This window comes from Melanerpes formicivorus, unplaced genomic scaffold (assembly GCF_026170545.1).
Source record: "Melanerpes formicivorus ecotype bairdi unplaced genomic scaffold, bMelFor1.0.p_v2 SCAF_2, whole genome shotgun sequence".
NCBI lineage: Eukaryota > Metazoa > Chordata > Aves > Piciformes > Picidae > Melanerpes > Melanerpes formicivorus.
The window spans coordinates 51,040,500-51,058,420 of record NW_027142354.1 but is presented as its reverse complement, the minus strand read 5'-3'; the positions used below and the strand labels follow the sequence as shown (position 1 = coordinate 51,058,420).

Below are 17,921 nucleotides of genomic sequence, written 5' to 3'. Positions count from 1 at the left end.
GCAGATAACAATGACTCCTGGTGACTTTCACTGCTCAGAGGGACAGAGGGCTCTGGAGTGCTTCACAAGTCTTGCCTCTTCCCCAAGAGGCACATTGCCCATAACACAACATGGCTAGAGAGAGCAGATGATTCAAGTGGCTGACTCCAGGCAGTGGAATTAAGAACAGATACTAAAACAAAAAAAGAAAGAATAACCAAACCCAGTTTCCTGTTCTTGAAACACAAGGCCATGTGACCTAGAAGAATCACTTCTGGATTCCTTGCCTAAGCACACCAGAAACATGCACAAAACACAGCTTGGGAAGCAGCCTGGACTGCTCACATTTGAGTAGGGAAAAGGTAGATGAGACACAGGAGAACTTACAGTTCAGCCTCTCTCCTCCCACAGGAAGATTTTTTCCCAAGCTCTTGTTACAAGGAGACTTGCAAGGCATCCAGACTGGGGACACACACACAGAGAGGAAGCCCACAAGCAAGGCTTTGAGGAGAAGGCAGCTGCTGGCCAGCCTGTGAGCTCTCTGCCTGGTAGAACAGCTGAACAAGGCAGCAAGTCCAGCCCGAGCTCAGCGCCATGCAGCTCTGCCAGCTCAAGCCCAGGAGCAGCACACCCATCCCAACAGCCCTGCAAGCCAACAATCTGCCAGCAGTGCTCCTTGGCACAGCACAGCCCTCCCAGGGTGACACTGCAGCAATCCCTGTGCCTAGAGCTGCCACACACTGAGGCCCTCCTGTTTCCATGCCAGCCACACCAGAGGCGCATGAACCACGGCAGGGTGGAACACGACGCCACAATCGCTTAGGCATCTCCATGGGGCCGCAGGGACAGACATCTCTGCCCAGCCATCACTGGAGGGCATCAGCACAGGTCCCCAACCACTCAGCAGAGCTCCTACAGCGAAGCCAGACATAACAGCCTCCAGCAGAGGCAGAGCTGTCTGCAGAGCTGTTTCCAATGGGTTTGAGCCTGTGTGGTCTCGGGTCCAGAGAGACTACGTACAATAAACCTCTCTGTGGAAAACTCTGCATATTTAAAGCATCTTTCACCAGGGAAGGGGAAAAAGGCATCAGTGTTTATCCTACCCCACCCTGACACACAGGGAAGCCACATGAGAGCCTCACACCTCAGCTTCAGCTGCTGCCACAAGAAAGAAGCACCAAGAAATTCAATGGGGTAAAGAAATAATTCAGCTGAGGGACTGAGCCAAACCAGAGGATGTTTAATACAGAAAAGGGAGTGGGCAATTGTAAAAGGAAAAGAAAAAAAAAAGGAGGGATGTGGCTGGAAACAAAGAAAGCTCTCGGCAGTGAACTGCTGCAGTTGGCCCCTCTCCATCAGGCTTTGCCACCCCAGGGATGCGAGGGCTGGGAAGGGAAGTCTGGGGGGCTCCTGTGCTGCAGGGCACCAAAGCTTGGAGTGGGAAAGGGACAGCATGAGAAGGAATCCCAGTGGTAACTGTGGGGCATTGGGGATGCTGCCGTGGTCCCTCTGCTCTACATGAGGAGAGAAACAGAAGCAACAAGTCAGAGCTGCGGGGAGGAGCTGGGTAACAGGGATGCAGCCAGCATGAGGACAGGCACATCCTCATCACAGCAAGTAAGTCAAGCCAACCTGCCCTTGCATCCAGGGCTACAATAAGCAGCCAGCTCCCCTAGCTCTGATTCATCCCTTCAACCAGACCCTCCCTGAAACCCCAGCGAGTGACAGCTTTCCCCCCTCCGCTGCTGTACAGCTCACCAGGGCACAGCACTGCCTGAGCACACAGCCGAAGCTGCTGCACACACATGGGGTTACCCTAAGTGCAGGGACTCCAAGGACAACCCACTGAGCCACTGCACAGACCCCTCATCCCCCCAGCAGATACACCAGCTTGTTTGCTCTGAGTCACACCCAAGGTCAAACATATGGATTCGTTTGTTTGCTGTTTCCCACTGCTAGATGAAACGGCCGGAAGACAGAGATACCCTCCAAAGCAAAGCTGTGAGGGACCAAGGTCACCAGACCTCTGGGCAGGCAGAGGCAATGGATGGTCCCAGTGCTGCAGTTCACTGCTGGAATTGTGTATGAACACCAGGTTCCACACAGAGCTGCATCCACCTCAGTGGCTGTGTGCCAGGCAGGATTTGGCCCTTCCACTGAACTGCAACATTCAGGTTTTTCCCAACAGCTTTGACTAACATGACTGGGGAAGAAAAACAAAGCAGTTTGCATTTCAACGTTGGTTTTCATCCACACAGCTAACAGCATTCCCTGAAGCCCCAACCCTCTTGAGAGGTTATGGGGAAGGAAGGATTGGTTGGCTCTGTAATGCCGTGTGGCAGAGCAGGGTCAGGCACAAGGATGGGCACAACATTTCTACTGGCTACAGGTTCCAAACACCCTGCCTGTGGCCTGCCTCCAGCAGGAGAGAGTCAGCCAGCTGACAGGAAATGGGATGAGATACAGCAAAACCACAGGATGCAGCAGCAAAACACCACTGAGGATGCTGAGAAAGCCCTTGAACCTCTTGAGGCTACCAGTATTCAGAAACTCCTTGCTGTGGCACAGCCTTCAGCTTCCAGGGTTCAGCCTAGCCAGGAGGGAGTTGGTCTCTTCTCTCAAGCAACCAGGACCAGAACAAGAGAACACAGTCTGAAGCTGCAGCAGGGGAAGTTTAGGCTGGAGGTGAGGAGAAAGTTCTTCACTGAGAGAGTCATTCGTCATTGGAATGTGCTGCCCAGGGAGGTGGTGGAGTCCCCATCCCTGGAGGTGTTCAAGAGGGGATTGGACGTGGCACTTGGTGCCATGGTTTAGTCATGAGGTCTGTGGTGACAGGTTGGACTTGATGATCTTTGAGGTCTCTTCTAACCTTGGGGATTCTGTGATACATTCTGATTTTGCTTTTTCTTCAGTCTTCCATTTCTAGTTCAGCTAAGGGCCCCTGCAGAGATGTCATAGTATTCATTTTATTCTCCTGCTTCCTCAATCTAAACGTCCCCCAGCTCCTTTGGTTCTCCACAGGACATTCCCACCATACCAGGAGCATGGTCACCCTCCCCAGGGAGTGCAGCACAGGGGGAGTCATCCCCTAAGGCCCTTTTTAAGCCAAGCAACCGGTATGATTCACAACGGCAGAAATGATGCAGCCGTGGGAGGTGACATTGTGCCAGGTCCCCACAGAGCTCTGCTCTGGCTGGGCAAGGCAGGACCAGAGCACCATGACACACAGGTTCACGGGGCACATGTTCTTCAGGGGACATCCTTTGTTTTATACATCTAAGGCAATGAAGAATCACTGAATCTGGGAGCAGCTCTCACCCTCCTGCCATTCAAGCACTCATCTCTGAATGCTTCACAGTTACAGATTGACCGTGGGTTTGGGCTGGACAACAAACGAGACCATGAACAACCACACCACTACAAGGAACAGGAGCAGAGAAGACACCTACCAGAGTGTCACACAGCAAGAATATCACACATTTACTTTTTGAGTGTGGTTTTCATCCAACTTGTTTCTAAACATCCATAGATGTTATCAACCAGGCACCAGATTCCAACACCCACTGTTAATTATTTTCACAAGGCAGCTGCCACAAATGAGGAGGTTCAATATGCATGGGTTTAACGTTTGCAGTCTTGTTAACTGAGCTTGCAAAACAAGTGTATGCTGTACACTCTGTTTACATTTCCCTTTTTCAAAGTGAGATGTGTGTGCACAGAGGCTGGGAAAGGAAGTCCAGCAAAAGCCTAGTCCAGGTTTCCCAATAAACTAACACAACCAACCAGCCTGCTGCTCTCTCTTTCCTGTCAGACACAAACACATATATAATTTTGGATTGTGCTCTAAAGCAACCATTTCAAACTGTCTGAGCTATGGAGATGTTCTCGGTGGATGGGCTGTAGGAATGACGATGCCATTCAAGGACGGGTTCTACACACTGGCCACAACAACCCCATGCAGTGCTGCAGGCTGGGGTCAGAGTGGCTGGAGAGAAGCCAGGCAGAGAGGGACCTGGGGGTACTGGTTGATGGCAGGCTGAACATGAGCCTGCAGTGTGCCCAGGCAGCCAAGAGGGCCAATGGCATCCTGGCCTGCATCAGGAACAGTGTGGCCAGCAGGAGCAAGAAGGTCATTCTGCCCCTGTACACTGCACTAGTTAGGCCACATCTCAAGTCCTGTGTCCAGTTCTGGGCCCCTCAGTTTAGGAAGGAGGGTGACTTGCTGGAATGAGTCCAGAGAAGGTCAACAAAGTTGGTGAGGGGCTTGGAACACAAGCCCTATGAGGAGAGACTGAGAGAGCTGGGGTTGCTTAGCCTGGAGAAGAGGAGACTCAGGGGTGACCTTATTGCTCTCTACAGCTATGTGAAGGGAGGTTGTAGACCAGCAGGGGTTGGTCTCTTCTCCCAGGCAACCAGCACCAGAACAAGAGGACACAGTCTCAAGCTGCCCCAGGGGAGGTTTAGGCTGGATGTTAGGAAGAAATTCTACAGAGAGTGATTGCCCATTGGAATGTGCTGCCCAGGGAGGTGGTGGAGTGTCACCATCGTTGGGGGTGTTTAGGAGAAGACTGGATGGGGTGCTTGGTGCCATGGTTTTGTTGATTAGATGGTGTTGGATGATAGGTTGGGCTCGATGATCTCAAAGGTCTCTTCCAACCTGGTTTATTCTATTCTATTCTAACACACAGAACAGACTGCAGCTCTAGTAAAACAAAAAGTCCTAAAGCTTGCCTAAGGGCCAAAAAACAAAATCTGGATTTAGTAGGGAAGAGATTTTTAAGGAGATTCTACTACAGAGTAACAAAACTATAAAAAGATCCTGCGTGAAGCCCTTTAAAGGAAAATTGAGTCTGTTGCAACTATCGCTTTGTTTTGGGTCCTTTCTGAATAAACATTGGTTTATCAGAATGTGAGGCTTGGCCAGACTATAGAAATGACAATCTGCTTCTGCTGCTTTGATGCCCAGAATGATTATTTTTAAACTTTGCTCTTGGACTTTGCCTTTTCACATTTCCTGTGCAGCCCCAGAGCCCTCGCCAGCAGCACCCCAGAGGGGCATGAGCGATCATCACTTAACAGTGGATTGTATGGAAAATGTCACTGCAGGGTCACCCCCTGGCCGCTGCCTGAAGGATGGGAGTGAGTTCCCTTCTCTGCTTGAATGGTGGGCTGATAAGATCCAGAGCTGGGCTCTTCTCTCAATAGGATCAAAGCTGTGCATCCTGCAACAAACACCGCAAAAGCGTCATGCCTCACTGTCCCTTTCAGGTCGTGCCCATGAGAAAAGCCTGGGGACACAAGCAGCACAAGTGCAGCTGAAGCAGCTGGTGTCAGCAGCCTAGGACAGATGCTGCTGCAATACAGTGTGATTTGGTTTCACACAGCGCAAATTCCAGGCTCCTATCACTCACAGCAAGCAGCTCAGTTATCCTTCCCCTCTCAGCCCTTCCACACCTGAGAGCAGAGCTGGTCTCACAAGCATAGGAGAGAATGTGTTAGCCTCACACCATACCAACACCACAGCAGCAACAGGCTTCCAGGAGCACAAGGCTGACTGTGAGGAGAAAAGCACACAAGGGGAGAGCACCCCTGTTGAGAGCACTCAGCCTGGCCATGCCAGTGGTGCTCACCGCAGTACCCACCAAAGGGTTTAACACTTCAGCAAGGAGGAGAACAATCAAGAGACTATTCCCACTTCCCCCATCCCTCAAATGTCCCTAAACACACCTGGGCTTCCTTTGAATAATCCACCCAGCTCCTCCCATCCTCAGATCGTGTACTGAAGTGTACCCAAAGCAAGGAAGTCAGACAGGAGGCGAGACAAGTGCAGTGTTGTCCTGGTGTATCAGTACAGGCATTGGACACGCTATGAGAAGCAGTGAGGCAGCAGCACACCAGACGGATGCTCGCTAGCAGCAGGATCTGAGCCAGTGCTGTTCACAGGCACAAATGCACTAGAGGGCATGGGGCTGCATTTGGATCCCCAGCTAAACCCCAACACTCTGCTCAGCACACATTTGAGATCGTACCCAAACCCATTGGAGCACCTTGCTGGGTCCTCACCCAGCCCCAGCTCAAGCCCCAGAGGTTGAGGGAAATTTGTGCCTCTTGCTTTAAAACAGAGATCCACAGCAGTACAAGTTTTTGTCTTGGGCAACACAGCTTCTTTTGTGTTGAATACCAAAGTATTCAATAGTAGCCTGAACAGAGCTGGACTTTCCTACAGCCCATTCCCACCATGGGTGTCAATAAGGACCCTGAAACACTGGTTTGATTTCACTTTTTTGGGGAACTGGAATTCGTGACTTTCTGCTGTGGCCTCACTGCAGACAACACAACTGCACCTTTGTCCAGCAAAGAAAAGCCTTCTTCGATGCAGAGCCTGATCACTACGGGGGTCACTTGCTGGTCAGGCCAGCACAGAGGCAGTGGGAGGAAAAGCCAGTCTGCTCCTGCAGCCTTCCCAGGGACAGCAAGCAGCTGCCCCAGGGGATGGAGGGGAGCACATTTCTGCTTAGCAGCGAGAAGCCAGAGAGCAGAGGTTTAACAGGAACTCTGTGGCTGACTTGGATTTGCAGCGTGCTAGCAGATATGGTCTAAAATCAGAAGACTAGGATGTGATTTGTTGCCCCTCCTCTCCCTTTCTTTGCAGGAGGAGGAAGAAAGGACAACCACCACACAAAAAAAAAAGAGGTTTTGATTCCCTATAATTAACTGTCTTTGAGAATCTGCCCAGCTCCTATTGATTCCCTCAGACAAGGCGAGCGCTCCCATTCACTCCCGCACTGCCCCTCCCTGGGCTCAGCCCTGCCGTGAGCTGCGCTGGCTCACGCTGCCAGGTTTCAGTCCAAAAACAAGTACAGGGAAAGGTTAGAGGCAGAGGACTTGAGCTGCTAGTTGAGGAGGGAGCAGGGGACACAGAGACCAGGCTGCATAGCTGCCCGTCATGAGCTATGAGCAGCCACCTTCTGCAACCACCCCAGGAGCCCCCATCCAGCTGCCCCGTGTCTTGTTCTAGAAACCACCTCTGCCCCAGTTTTCCAGCCTCACAGGGATTATATGTGGTATGCCCAACTCCACCCATCTTGCCTCTGTAGGTGGAGGGTGAGCAGGGGCAATGCTCAAAACAGATGGTGTCCAGCACTTGGGGTGCAAGTTCCAGATGTGAGGAAACAGGGACCAAGGGGTATGCAGAACCCCCAGAAAGGGAATGAGAAGGCCCAAAGGGAGAGTGGAGGCACAGCAACAGACAACCCTGTCCAAGCCCTGTTACGGGACAGGGTGGTGTAACAGACCCGCCAAGACAAACAGAAGCGTACGCAGCTCAGCAAACCACCTCACGTACACGCTCCTCCAGATCCCTTGCATAGCTATGATGAGTAAGTCTGAGATGGACATGGCAGGAAGGGGGCCACGTCTGGAGCTGGGGCCAGGCTCAGCCTGGGCTGATAAAGCTGCAAGCAGGACAGGAGAGGAACAAGGCGTGATAAGGAGTTCAGCAGCAGCAGCCACGCCACATCCTTGGATGCAAGCCCCCTTTACAATCCCCTCCATCATGGCTAGAGCTGACATGCTCTCTGCTTTCCTCCAGCTGCTGCTCGCTGCCACAAACCAGCCAGCGTGACCCAGAGAAGCCCTGGATCTCCCAAGGTATCAGGGAGCCTGGCTGTGCTGACACGACGCACTCCAGCCACAGAGAACACACGGCGAACAGTGTGTCACTGGGTCACCCCGCTCTGAGGCAAACAGAGCAGGGAGAACATTTTGGTCTTTGTTTTACGGCTGTTGCCTGGATTCACCCACAAGTTCAACACGGATGCCTGGAAGCACTCCAAAGTTTAAATAATACTAATTTTAAAAGAAAGACGGAAAGAAAACAACCCCTTCAAAAGCAGCCCAACCCACAACACCTCGGAAGATGCCCTCGAGCGTGCAGGAACGCGCTCCTCGGGCAGCTCACAGTGAAGGGGTGTAGGGGACCAGAGGAGCACCTCACAGGGATGGTGACACTGCCCCAGGCGCCGAAGAAGGAATACGGGTGGTTCCTTGCCCAGGGACTGTGCAGCCAACAGGTTTCAGAGCACCCCAGCTAACCGCGGCTCCCTCCCTGGAGCAGGGTTACTTCCCGGTGCTGCCCGGGAGCCACCGCCTGCTCCGCCCGGCTGCGCACCGCCCTATGAGACCCTTCGCAAAAAGTCTGCCCAGATCTGCAGCTATTCACGGGCACTTCCCGCAGCTTTCCCCCACGGGGTCCCGCACAGGGTCACCACCGGAGCTGCTCTCCCAGCGCGGCAATGTCCCTGCCCGCCTAACCGGCAGTAGGGGTCCGGGGGGTGAAACGGCAGCGCATCCCCCCACTGGCAGGGAGGGCGCCAAGTGGCCCCCACGGTAGAGCCAGCTGCCCTGCCTGCTTGCTCCCTTCTGCCCCGGAGCCCGGCCAGCCGTGGGGCGGCCGTAGGGCAGCGGGGCCGCCCGCCGTCCGGCAGCGCCCGGCCTTTGTTTGCCCAGGGCCGGGCGCGGCGGAGCGGGGCGCCCCGAGCCGAGCCACTCACATAGTGCTTGTTGGGGATGCGCCGCTTCTGCACGTCCAGCACCTTCACCTCCGCGATGATGCGCCTGGGCATGCCGCTGCCTCTACCCCGGCGCCGGCGGCGAAGCGGGGAGCGGCGGCGGCGCTGGGGGAGGTACTGGCGCACGCAGCCGGGACCCGAGCCTGCAGCGCCGCAGCCGAGCCCAGGCGAGCCGCCCGCCCGCCCGCTGCCGAAGGCGGGAGGCGGCCCCGGCCAGCCCCGGCCTATCCCGGTCGGCGGGGCGGCCCCTTCGCCGCCTGCTTAAAGGGGCTACCGGCGCCGCCAGCCCCACGCGTGTCCGTCCCACGCGCGTTCGCTGGCGGGGGTGCGTGGGGTGGTTGGATCATGGTCCCACGGTTCCCCCAACCCCGAGGTGGTGCACGGGGGGTGACTCGGCTCTGTCTGAGGGCAGAGTTCTGAGAAGGTGCAGCTGGCAGTTAATGCTTCATGGGGAGGGGGGCTCCGAGGGCTGAAAAGAGTCCAGGCTCGCCCGGCTTGCCCGGTGCTGGTGGGTCTGTGCCTCGGCTCCCTAACTGTTCCTCTGTTCATACCAGTCCACAGCAGTGCTACCTTGATCATGAACAACTGGATCCTGAAAGGTTCCTAGAAGTGAATTGAGCAGGAAAAGGTGACTTTCTTGGACAGATCAGCAGAGCTGCCTTACCCAGGACAACCCACATGCCCTTGGAAGCTAGGAGCTGAGCCACCACACCCCACACCCCTTCCCCAGCAGCTCACTCTGTGCCCAGCTCTGCCCTTGGGGCAGTGGAAGAGACAAAGTGATGACCAGACACGTAACCACAAAGAAGGCATAACCACAGCCCTCTTCCCCGTTGGGCTTTTAATTACGTTACACAGTTACTCAAGGCTTACACTGGCAGGTCATTAGCCATTGTATGAATTTAATTTAATCATAAAGAACTCTTCTCATTCCTTTGCAGTTCCTTAAATGTGGCTCCTTTTTAGACTGTTGACTTTGCTGCAATCACCCCAGAGAATTAATGGAGGCACAGGCATGTTGCCAGGATTTTATTGCCAACCCCACCCCCTGCCCCCCTTACCCTCCCAAAGGGCTTATCTTCATCCTTCTACTCAGATGAGCCCAAAACCATGGTGCCCCCTCAGAGATGGCTGCAGGAAGGATGCTAGCTGAAGGGTACATCATGCCACTGGTGGCTTCCCTGATACCTGCTGGTATGCCAGTGCTGTCCTGGTTTGCTTGTGGAGGTTGCTCTCTTCTCTGCCTTGGCAGGAGGCATGTAGAGGCCCTGAAGAGGCCCTTCCTTCTCCTGTTAGGAAAGTCCTGACATTCATGAGGGATGCTGGGGATGGACCTCGAAGTTGAAGCCTGAGAAAGCAGCAGAACTGTGGGGTTTGAGCTTTACTGATTTTTAAAGTCCTAAAAAGATTCATGAATCCTCCAAAGGATGATGAGGAAAACAGACAAAGCAGCTGTGCATCATGTTGGTGAGAAAGGAAGTGTATATTGAGGAGATATGGAACACTGGAGAGAGCTGATAAAGGGAGGAATGAAACTATTTCTGGTGTTCACATTCTGAAAGGAGAAACTAAGGTACAGAGCTGCTGAGGACACTGCAACTGAGCAATGCAGAGAAGGATGTAACCCGAAGAGCTGAGGATGGAAAGTCCAGGCAAGGGGATCACAGGGGTAACAGAAGCAGGTAATTGGATATGTGAAGCACAAAAAGCAGCACAGAAACACACTAATCAAATTCAGTAATAGATGATAAATTGCAAGGTGAAGGCAATTAAGTGATGCAACTGAACTATGAACGCTATGGCTGCAGCTGTACCACTTGCTTTGGGTGCTGGTTTGCTCTAGTTAGCAGCAGCTGGGGGATTGCCAGGCATCCCAGGAGAGGCTGAGTGCTCTGTACACTGGCTGTGTGTATGCAAAGCTGATCTGATGCAGTCTGGTAATTTGGTTTTACAGAAGTGCACAGACTGACCCTACAGCCCTCATGCACTGAAAACAACATAAGGAGATTGATTATCCTGCTGCCTGGTGCATCAGTACATTAACACAATGTCCACCATCAAGACACCTTAGAGTCATTACCCATGAACCCTAGGAGCAGGCTGCAGGGGGGAAAAAATGAATTAAAAAACCCATCTGGGAAGAGCAAATCAAGAACACAGTTCCACAAGCATTTTGACCTGTAAGTGCAGCATCTGTGAAGAAGCTGAACTGCGTTTTCTCGCCAGATTTGTTGGGTCTAGGTTTAGCTGCAGCACAGAGGCATGGTGTAGGACAGTGGGAATGCTGGACAAGTGGCCAATAAACAGCTGGAGTCCCAGCTGCTACCAGCTGCCCCTTCTCAGAGATGCACAAAACCTTTGGGCATTCCCTTGCTGATAAATCCATTTTCTGGTGCCAAAGTCTCCATATGGAGATGTGTGACGTGGAAAGAAAAAGGAGAATGCATGAATGAGTTTCAAAGCATCCTGGACCTATCTGCTCCAAGGACCAGACCCTGATCTCCTGACTTCACCCTTCCAGCTCTTTTCTATCTAGTGCTCTGGATGTAGCCCCATGACTGCCACATGCTGCTGGGCTGTCAGGCCATTCCTTCAGACTTGGTGTAAATCATGTGTACCAGACAGCCAGCTCATCACATACAGTGGGGGTTTTTATTCATGCCTTCTAGCATAAACCCACTCTAGGTCTAAGAAAGCTGGCAGAGAGCCAAGCAACTGCACAAAATCAACTTGAAGTACTTAAGCATCAGCATCACTTCCCCAGCACCATCACCTGCTGAAGTGACTCCGTTGCCTCTGGGCCCTGACACCATCAGCCACTGGTTGACAGCTTATGAGCGCCCAGGAACAAGCAGAGGTTGGAAACAATGGCACCTAACGCTGCAAAATAGCTCCTGTGTTTAATTAACAAGCCTGATGAGAGCTGTTGAGACAAGTGGAATGCAGTTTTGCATGCTGACCTGGTCACCTCCTGAGGGAAGTGTGCCAGGAAGCTGGCTTTGGAGACATACAGCCTAGCTTGGGTGCTTCTGCACCTCTGTAATTTATCAGGGAAACTGCCAAAAAATTTGCTAAGGGAGCCCAAACAAAGGATTTGTGTTTGAAAGTCCCCTGCCTGGCCCACACCTCTGGTGTTGTGGCTGCAGGAGCAGCAGAGATCTGGCAGTAGCATGTCCCATGATGAAGCTAGGTGGTGCATCTGAGGGGAATTTTGGAATAAACACGGCATCTCCTGCTGCCCTAACCAAAGGCTGAAGTATTGATATGCCAAATAAAATAACTGCACAGGAGAGCTCACCACCTACTCAAGAGTTATGATCTCCTCAACCCATGTGCACTCTCCTTTCTGTCAGGATCAGCTGGACAATTTAAAGCAAGAAGGCAAAAATAACTTCTGAAAAGCCAGCCTCAGCTCAGATATACAAATGGGTTTCAGTTTGGTTGTACACAGGTTTCAGCTGTTTGGGCACAGCTGGGCTCTCCCTGAGATCTGTCAGGTGTCAGGAATGGAATGAGGAAGTGATCCACTATCAGCCCAGACCTGCAGAGGAAACACTATCTGCAGTCATTCTGGCACAGAGACTCCACTGTTGCTGATGCTTCTTAATTGGAGAATTATATATGTGACAGGTGGCTGAATGTTCCTGGTCCTCCCCTGTGCACAGAACAAATGCATCCCTCTTCCTGGAGCTCTCTCACAAAGATTAGTCAAAAACAATGCTACTACCACAACAGAAGGCAAGTCTTGGCAGCTGAAGCCCAGCAGAACACTGATTACCCACTGTATAACCAGGGCTGGATTGCACTGATCCTTAGCTGCCACTGGAAACAATTTCCCACTGATTAACTCCAGTGTTGCAGGTTTTAGCTGTATGATGTGGATGCCACCCATCAGTCAGCCTGGCAGCAGAGAGGTACAGCAGCAGGGAGGAGCAGATCACATGGAGGGCATGGTCAACCCTCAGGTCGGGGGAGGCTGTTCTGGCACACAAGTGCCAGTGAGCAGAGGAACCCTGGAAAATCCTGAGGACATTGCTGGAGCAGGAGACAAAGTCCTGAAGCACTGACGAGAAGCAGAGATCTGGTGTCCCAGGATGAATCCAGGAAAAAGAGGGAGCAAACATTTCAGTGGAACAGGACAGCTTAGCTCTGGCTCCGCGCTTCTGCAGGCAGCAGCTGGGCTCCGGAGGCCGGGGCCACTGCCTCAGTCTGCATGCCACCTAGTGAACGAGAGAACGAAGAGCAAACATCGCCCTGCATCCTCTGCAAGCCTGGAAACCAGGCCCAGGGGAGTCCCAGTGCATGCTTATGAAGGCAGGTGGCGTGCTAGGGCAACGTCTCCCTGCCACCCAGCCCCATTCCACCCAGCCCCATTCCACCCAGGAGAGAAGCGACAACAAGCCCTATAAGCAAGGCACAGTCACCAGCTTCTGGAGAAGCTTGGCTTTCTCAAGCCCTGGGTAGTTCAGTGCTTGGAAAACTAAACCAGTGGCCAGTGCAAGCTGGAGAACACACAACAGCATTTGCCTTAACAGAATGCAGATGACTTTTGAAGGATGTGCTTTCAGCAGTGCTCTCACCTTCAGCTGTCCTCCTGCAGCGAGGGAGGGAGAGCAGATGCAGCCATATGAGGAAGGCAGTTAGGCACAAGCCCCAACTCCATAACTCTCCCTACCTGCCCTGCTTTTATTTCCCCCAGAGAGTTTCATCATCTCTATCAGGGACACTGCAAAATCCTTTGGACAGCTCAGGGGAGCCTGGAGCCCAGATGTGACAGGATACAAGTGAAGAGAGGTAACGAGGAGAGCTGAGACTGCTTCAGCTGCTGCAGCACCAGCAACTTTTCAGAGCTGTCATCTCTGTTTTTAAAAATTAAGAGAAGATTTTTACCTTTGCTCAGTTTTCAACACTTCACCAGGGCAGAAGAGCAGATAGTTATTTCTGGAATACTTTTGACACACAATTATAAATGTAAGGGTCTTCATGGTTGGAGCTTCCCTCAGGCACTGCCAAGGACATGCAGATGAAGTTAAATACTCCCATGAAACTCTGTGCTTCACTGGGATGCATTGAGTGAAATAATTCTTCACCTGTGTGTCCCAGGAGAGAGTGCAGACCTGGTACATGTAAACAACAAAGATGTCTGCTTCAACTACTTCAATACTTGCTATCTCCTGGAGGGAGGAGAGATGCTTTGCTCTTGTCCTCTGTCCACAGTGCTGCCCTCCTGCAATTGACAGTACCAATTCCCCCTCCCTTTCAGCACCACATGCGGCTCACAGCCTGCAGTGTTGCCTAACCAGGGTGGACAGTGAAAGCAAGGTCATTTCCAGCATGAAACCCAAGGTAGAAATTGGCAGGCTCCAGAGCAACCAAAAGATAAAAATATTTGAGCAGGAAAAAAATCCCAACCCAACCCAAAACCAACAACAAAAAGAGACCACACACACTTTGTGTGGTTGGTTAGAGGGCTGGTGGGAGCTTTTCTGAGCAACCCGAGGAAGCAAGCAGAGGTCCTGATAGGGCTTGAAGACACAGTTTGTACCATGGCCCCCTTAATGCATCCCTAGGATCTAAGCACTTCTCAGCCAGTAAGAGCAGGAGGGGAGACGGGACGGCATTCCTAGGACCAGCTTGTCCACCAAAGCATGGGACCTGAGGCATTTGCCTGAGATTTGTTAAAGCCAGTAGGGAGTCACCGTCCCTGGAGATGTTCAAGAAAGTATTGGACGTGGCACTTGAAGCCATGGTTTAGTTAGTCATGAGGTGTTAGGTAATAGGTTGGCCTTGATGATCTCTGAGGTCTTTTCCAACATGTTTGATTCTATGATTCTAATTGAAAGGGAAGAAAACGCCCCAGACAGCGGCTCGGACACCTCAGCCGGCAGGCTGCAATACTGCTCTCCGCCAAGCAGGGTCAGTCGAGCACTGCCGTAACCCACAACGAACACCGAGGGAGCGGCTGCTTCAATTCAGCGCTACCAGCTTCCCCTTCGCAGCGAAGACGTGATTACCTCCGAACCGCAGCAGAAGCGTTTCTGAAGCAGTTAGAGCTCGTCTAAAGAACTGGAAGCTCGGCCTTGCAAGGCTCACATGCCAGAACTGGCGCTGAGGGTTTCTGTAAATCAGCAAAACTCAGGCTAGACGCCAACCTGATTGGAGAGCGTGGCCGGTGATCAGGCAGGAAGTCAGACACATGCCCATGCTTCTCACTCTGTTACTTTATTAGAAGAGTCTTTACATCATAGTCATGGCCCCGCTGAAGGCAGTTTACAAAATACTATAAAAATCATTTGCATTCAAGGCCACATTTTAAAAAATGGCATCCCACTGCCCCTCAAAACCAGGCTGGGTTTATTCCTGGTTCCTTCTCAACAGGAAACGACCCAAATAATTCTCTTTTGACAGGGTAAAGAATATATATACACACACATAAAATCATCCTGTAAACATGACAATCAGAAGATGTGCTCCCCCTGCCCTCTTCCAGAGCCCCAGAGTGGGAACATGACAGAGAAAGGGCAGGCACCAAACCCATTCCCACCCTCTGCTAGCAAAAGCAAAACTGTGTTGCTAGCTAGCTCCTGGCTGCAAATAAGCTCTACTGGAGAGTGGGGCAACCCACTTACCATGGGGGCATCACATCAGCTCTTTAAAAGCCCTTACCCTTACTCGTGGCTGGACAATACCCAGAGAGAAGTGACACTCCCTGGACTGATGGAGGTGGCAGTTGGAGGCAGTAACGTCCTTGAGCTGGAGGACACATGTTGTGAGCAGTGTGCTGTAGGACATCCTTCTGCACGTCGCATGTAGCACATGGAAGACAGGCACTGGGTACCGATTTCTGTGGCAACCACTTCACAGAACAGCTCCAGCCTGACCCCGATGGGATCAAGAACAAAATCACAGGGGCTGCTGTGACACAGTGCTTATGCAACTGAAAGGCTCAAACCAGCAGACTCCTGGGCTAGGAGCAACCCTCTGCATTCATTAACTCGACACCAGCTCCTAACTTGGCACTACCCTAGGCTGAGAGGCACAGTCAGTGCTTTGGGAGATGGGACAGGCAGTCTTCCTAAGAGGACAGGCTAGGTACTGAAAAGCTGCAATGCAGTCTGCTTGCAGAGGGTCCCAGCCTTCAGATGTCCATCTAGGCTATGTTATTAATAGAGACATTAACGGTGTGGATTCAGGAAAAAAAATGGAATGGCCCAAAGGGATGTAGTCTTAGGAGTTTGCAGGAAGCTTATAAACATTATCAACTCTAAGTGGGTAAAATAAATGCACTTCTCAGATAAAGAGGTTATCTGGGGGGGCGGAGGGGAGATTTGACTCCTTCAGCTAGGTACCTGAAAGTGTAGCACATGGCATACCACCTTTTCCTGAAGCGCCAGCATGTCTCTAAATCAACATATGAGACTTGAAAATAACAACCTTGAGGGTTTTTTTTCTTTCTTTTAAAGCAGAAATATTTTTTCTTGCTAGGGAAGCAGGATTAAACCAAACAATGTTGTCCAGAGATTAAAAGAGAGGAAAAAATACTTAAGTGCTACCTTACACCTTTTGGTTGTGTAAAGAAGGTGCTGCCCATTGGGGGCGTGTTCCTACTCAGGTCTGTGTTCTGGGTCCTACCCAGCAGGTCAGCCACTGCCTTAATGCAGGAGGAGGGCAGCCCAGCTGAGACACCACCATGGAGAAGAAAGGACAGAGGGGCTGAACCTGCTGTGGCTCTGCTGCTCTGCAGTGTGACTCCCAGCTTAAAGCCAGAAACTTTGGCATATTTCAAGGAGATAAGACATCAGTGAAGAAAGCAATGCCTTTGCATCTCTTCTTTCCTTGCATTGCTGTTTCAAGGCTTCTTCATTCCTTCCAAATGATGCTTTGCAGCCCACAACCCTGACTGCAGTGGCCAAGCTGGCTGACCCACATGGCCCACACATATATCACTTAAAAAAACCCTACATCTCAAGCACATGTGTGATCATGAGAGCTCTGGCAATAACAACTTCAGCCCCCACTCATCCCTACCAGAAGGCACATGACTGTGGCTGACACTTCACTGTGTCACCACAGCACTGTGCACCATTACAAACCTCAACCTCCCCCTCTGCACATCTGCTTCTCCAAGAGACAAAAGCTTGCATGCAGCCAGATGAACAGTTTAATTATGCCACAGTCCTGCCTATGATAAGATAATCTTAGTTAGGTGCCAGGGGGACTGTGATGACAGCAATCATGGCAAATGAAGAAGCATCTTTGGAAGGACATGCAGCCAGTCCCCTTTCTGCATAGTCTGTGCAGGGAGGAAGAGAAAAGGGAAACCTCAATCCTCCCTCCTCAAAGGCAGGGAACATCCAGATCACTGTCTCTCCCTTGAGCAAAGTAGGGCCACAGTAGACAGAAATAAAATTAAGGTAAGTGTTGGGGGGCACAGTTTAGCCCAAAACAATGCCAAAGCTGCTCTTCCCCAGCCTAGTCCTTACAGAGGACCAGGAGGAGGAGCAGCCACAGTGGAGAGAGAGGCTGAAAACCCCTACACAGAGGGCAGGAGCCACCACCTGTTTCTCCTGCTCAGAGAGGTTATTGCTTCAGTCTGAGTTGAAAAGCCCAGCGGGCACCAGGCTCACATGAGAGGCGATGTGGTCAGCTAACAGTGCAAGTACTAAGGCAGAAGGGGTCCTGCCTGGCTTCCCAGCCTGGAGCTGTGCTGAGCAGACCAGCTCCTGGAAAAGCCACCAAAACTTCTGACCAGCATTCCCCAGTGCAGGACAGAGGTCCTGCTTATCCCAGACAGAGCGAGGGGACAGAAGGATGCTGTTGTAAGAGGCTGCCAGGAGGATCTTCCAAGTCCATGTCACCCACTTGCAGCCCAGGAAGACACAGCATGTACCAGCTGGTGGCCTGCCAGCTGCAGGGTGTTACAAACTCTCTGCAGAGCTGAACGGGACAAACTTGGCGTGTTTGGTGGGGGATGCTGGAGGTCCATCTGCCTCCTCACTCAGCTTGAAGAACATCTCCTGCTCACGCTTCTTCTGGTGCAGCTCGTCTTCCAGGGCCTTAAGTAGAAGGAAAGACACACAGGAGTTGTATTTGAGATTGTACTCAAGCCAGATTGCCCTCCAACCAGCCAAGCAAGACACCCTGCTCACACCAAGGAGGCACTACCTTCTTCCGTGGCCTCAGCTTGTCTCGCCACTCCTTCATGTGCTGGTTGTGATTCTCATCCAAAGACTTAAGCTTCTGGGTCTCATGCTCAATCAAGAGGTGACACTTTTCATTCTAAACACAAATCACAAAGCAGGACACTCATTAAGCAGCTGGAACTGTAAATCCAGTGGTCAAATAGGACTTGCATCAGCTGATGGAGCCTAA

General features: G+C 51.9%; 2 protein-coding genes across 3 annotated transcripts in view; both read right to left on the bottom strand.

The window, feature by feature from the left end:
* SH3PXD2B (SH3 and PX domains 2B) overlaps nt 1-8,664 on the bottom strand; it is an 81,317-nt gene extending 72,653 nt beyond the window's left edge. For both annotated transcript variants that reach the window (XM_068160155.1, XM_068160166.1), the window contains exon 1: nt 8,532-8,664. In XM_068160155.1, the coding sequence (XP_068016256.1) occupies nt 8,532-8,603 (72 nt within the window). In that variant the 5' untranslated portion in view covers nt 8,604-8,664. The remainder of the gene's footprint in view (nt 1-8,531) is intronic.
* A 6,091-nt stretch (nt 8,665-14,755) lies between these two features.
* Nucleotides 14,756-17,921, bottom strand: part of STK10 (serine/threonine kinase 10) — a 54,559-nt gene continuing 51,393 nt past the window's right edge. Inside the window, exons 18-19 of the mRNA XM_068160144.1 lie at nt 17,715-17,828; nt 14,756-17,605 (exon numbers count right to left, since the gene is read on the bottom strand). Of these exons, the coding sequence (XP_068016245.1) occupies nt 17,468-17,605; nt 17,715-17,828 (252 nt within the window). The 3' untranslated portion in view covers nt 14,756-17,467. The remainder of the gene's footprint in view (nt 17,606-17,714; nt 17,829-17,921) is intronic.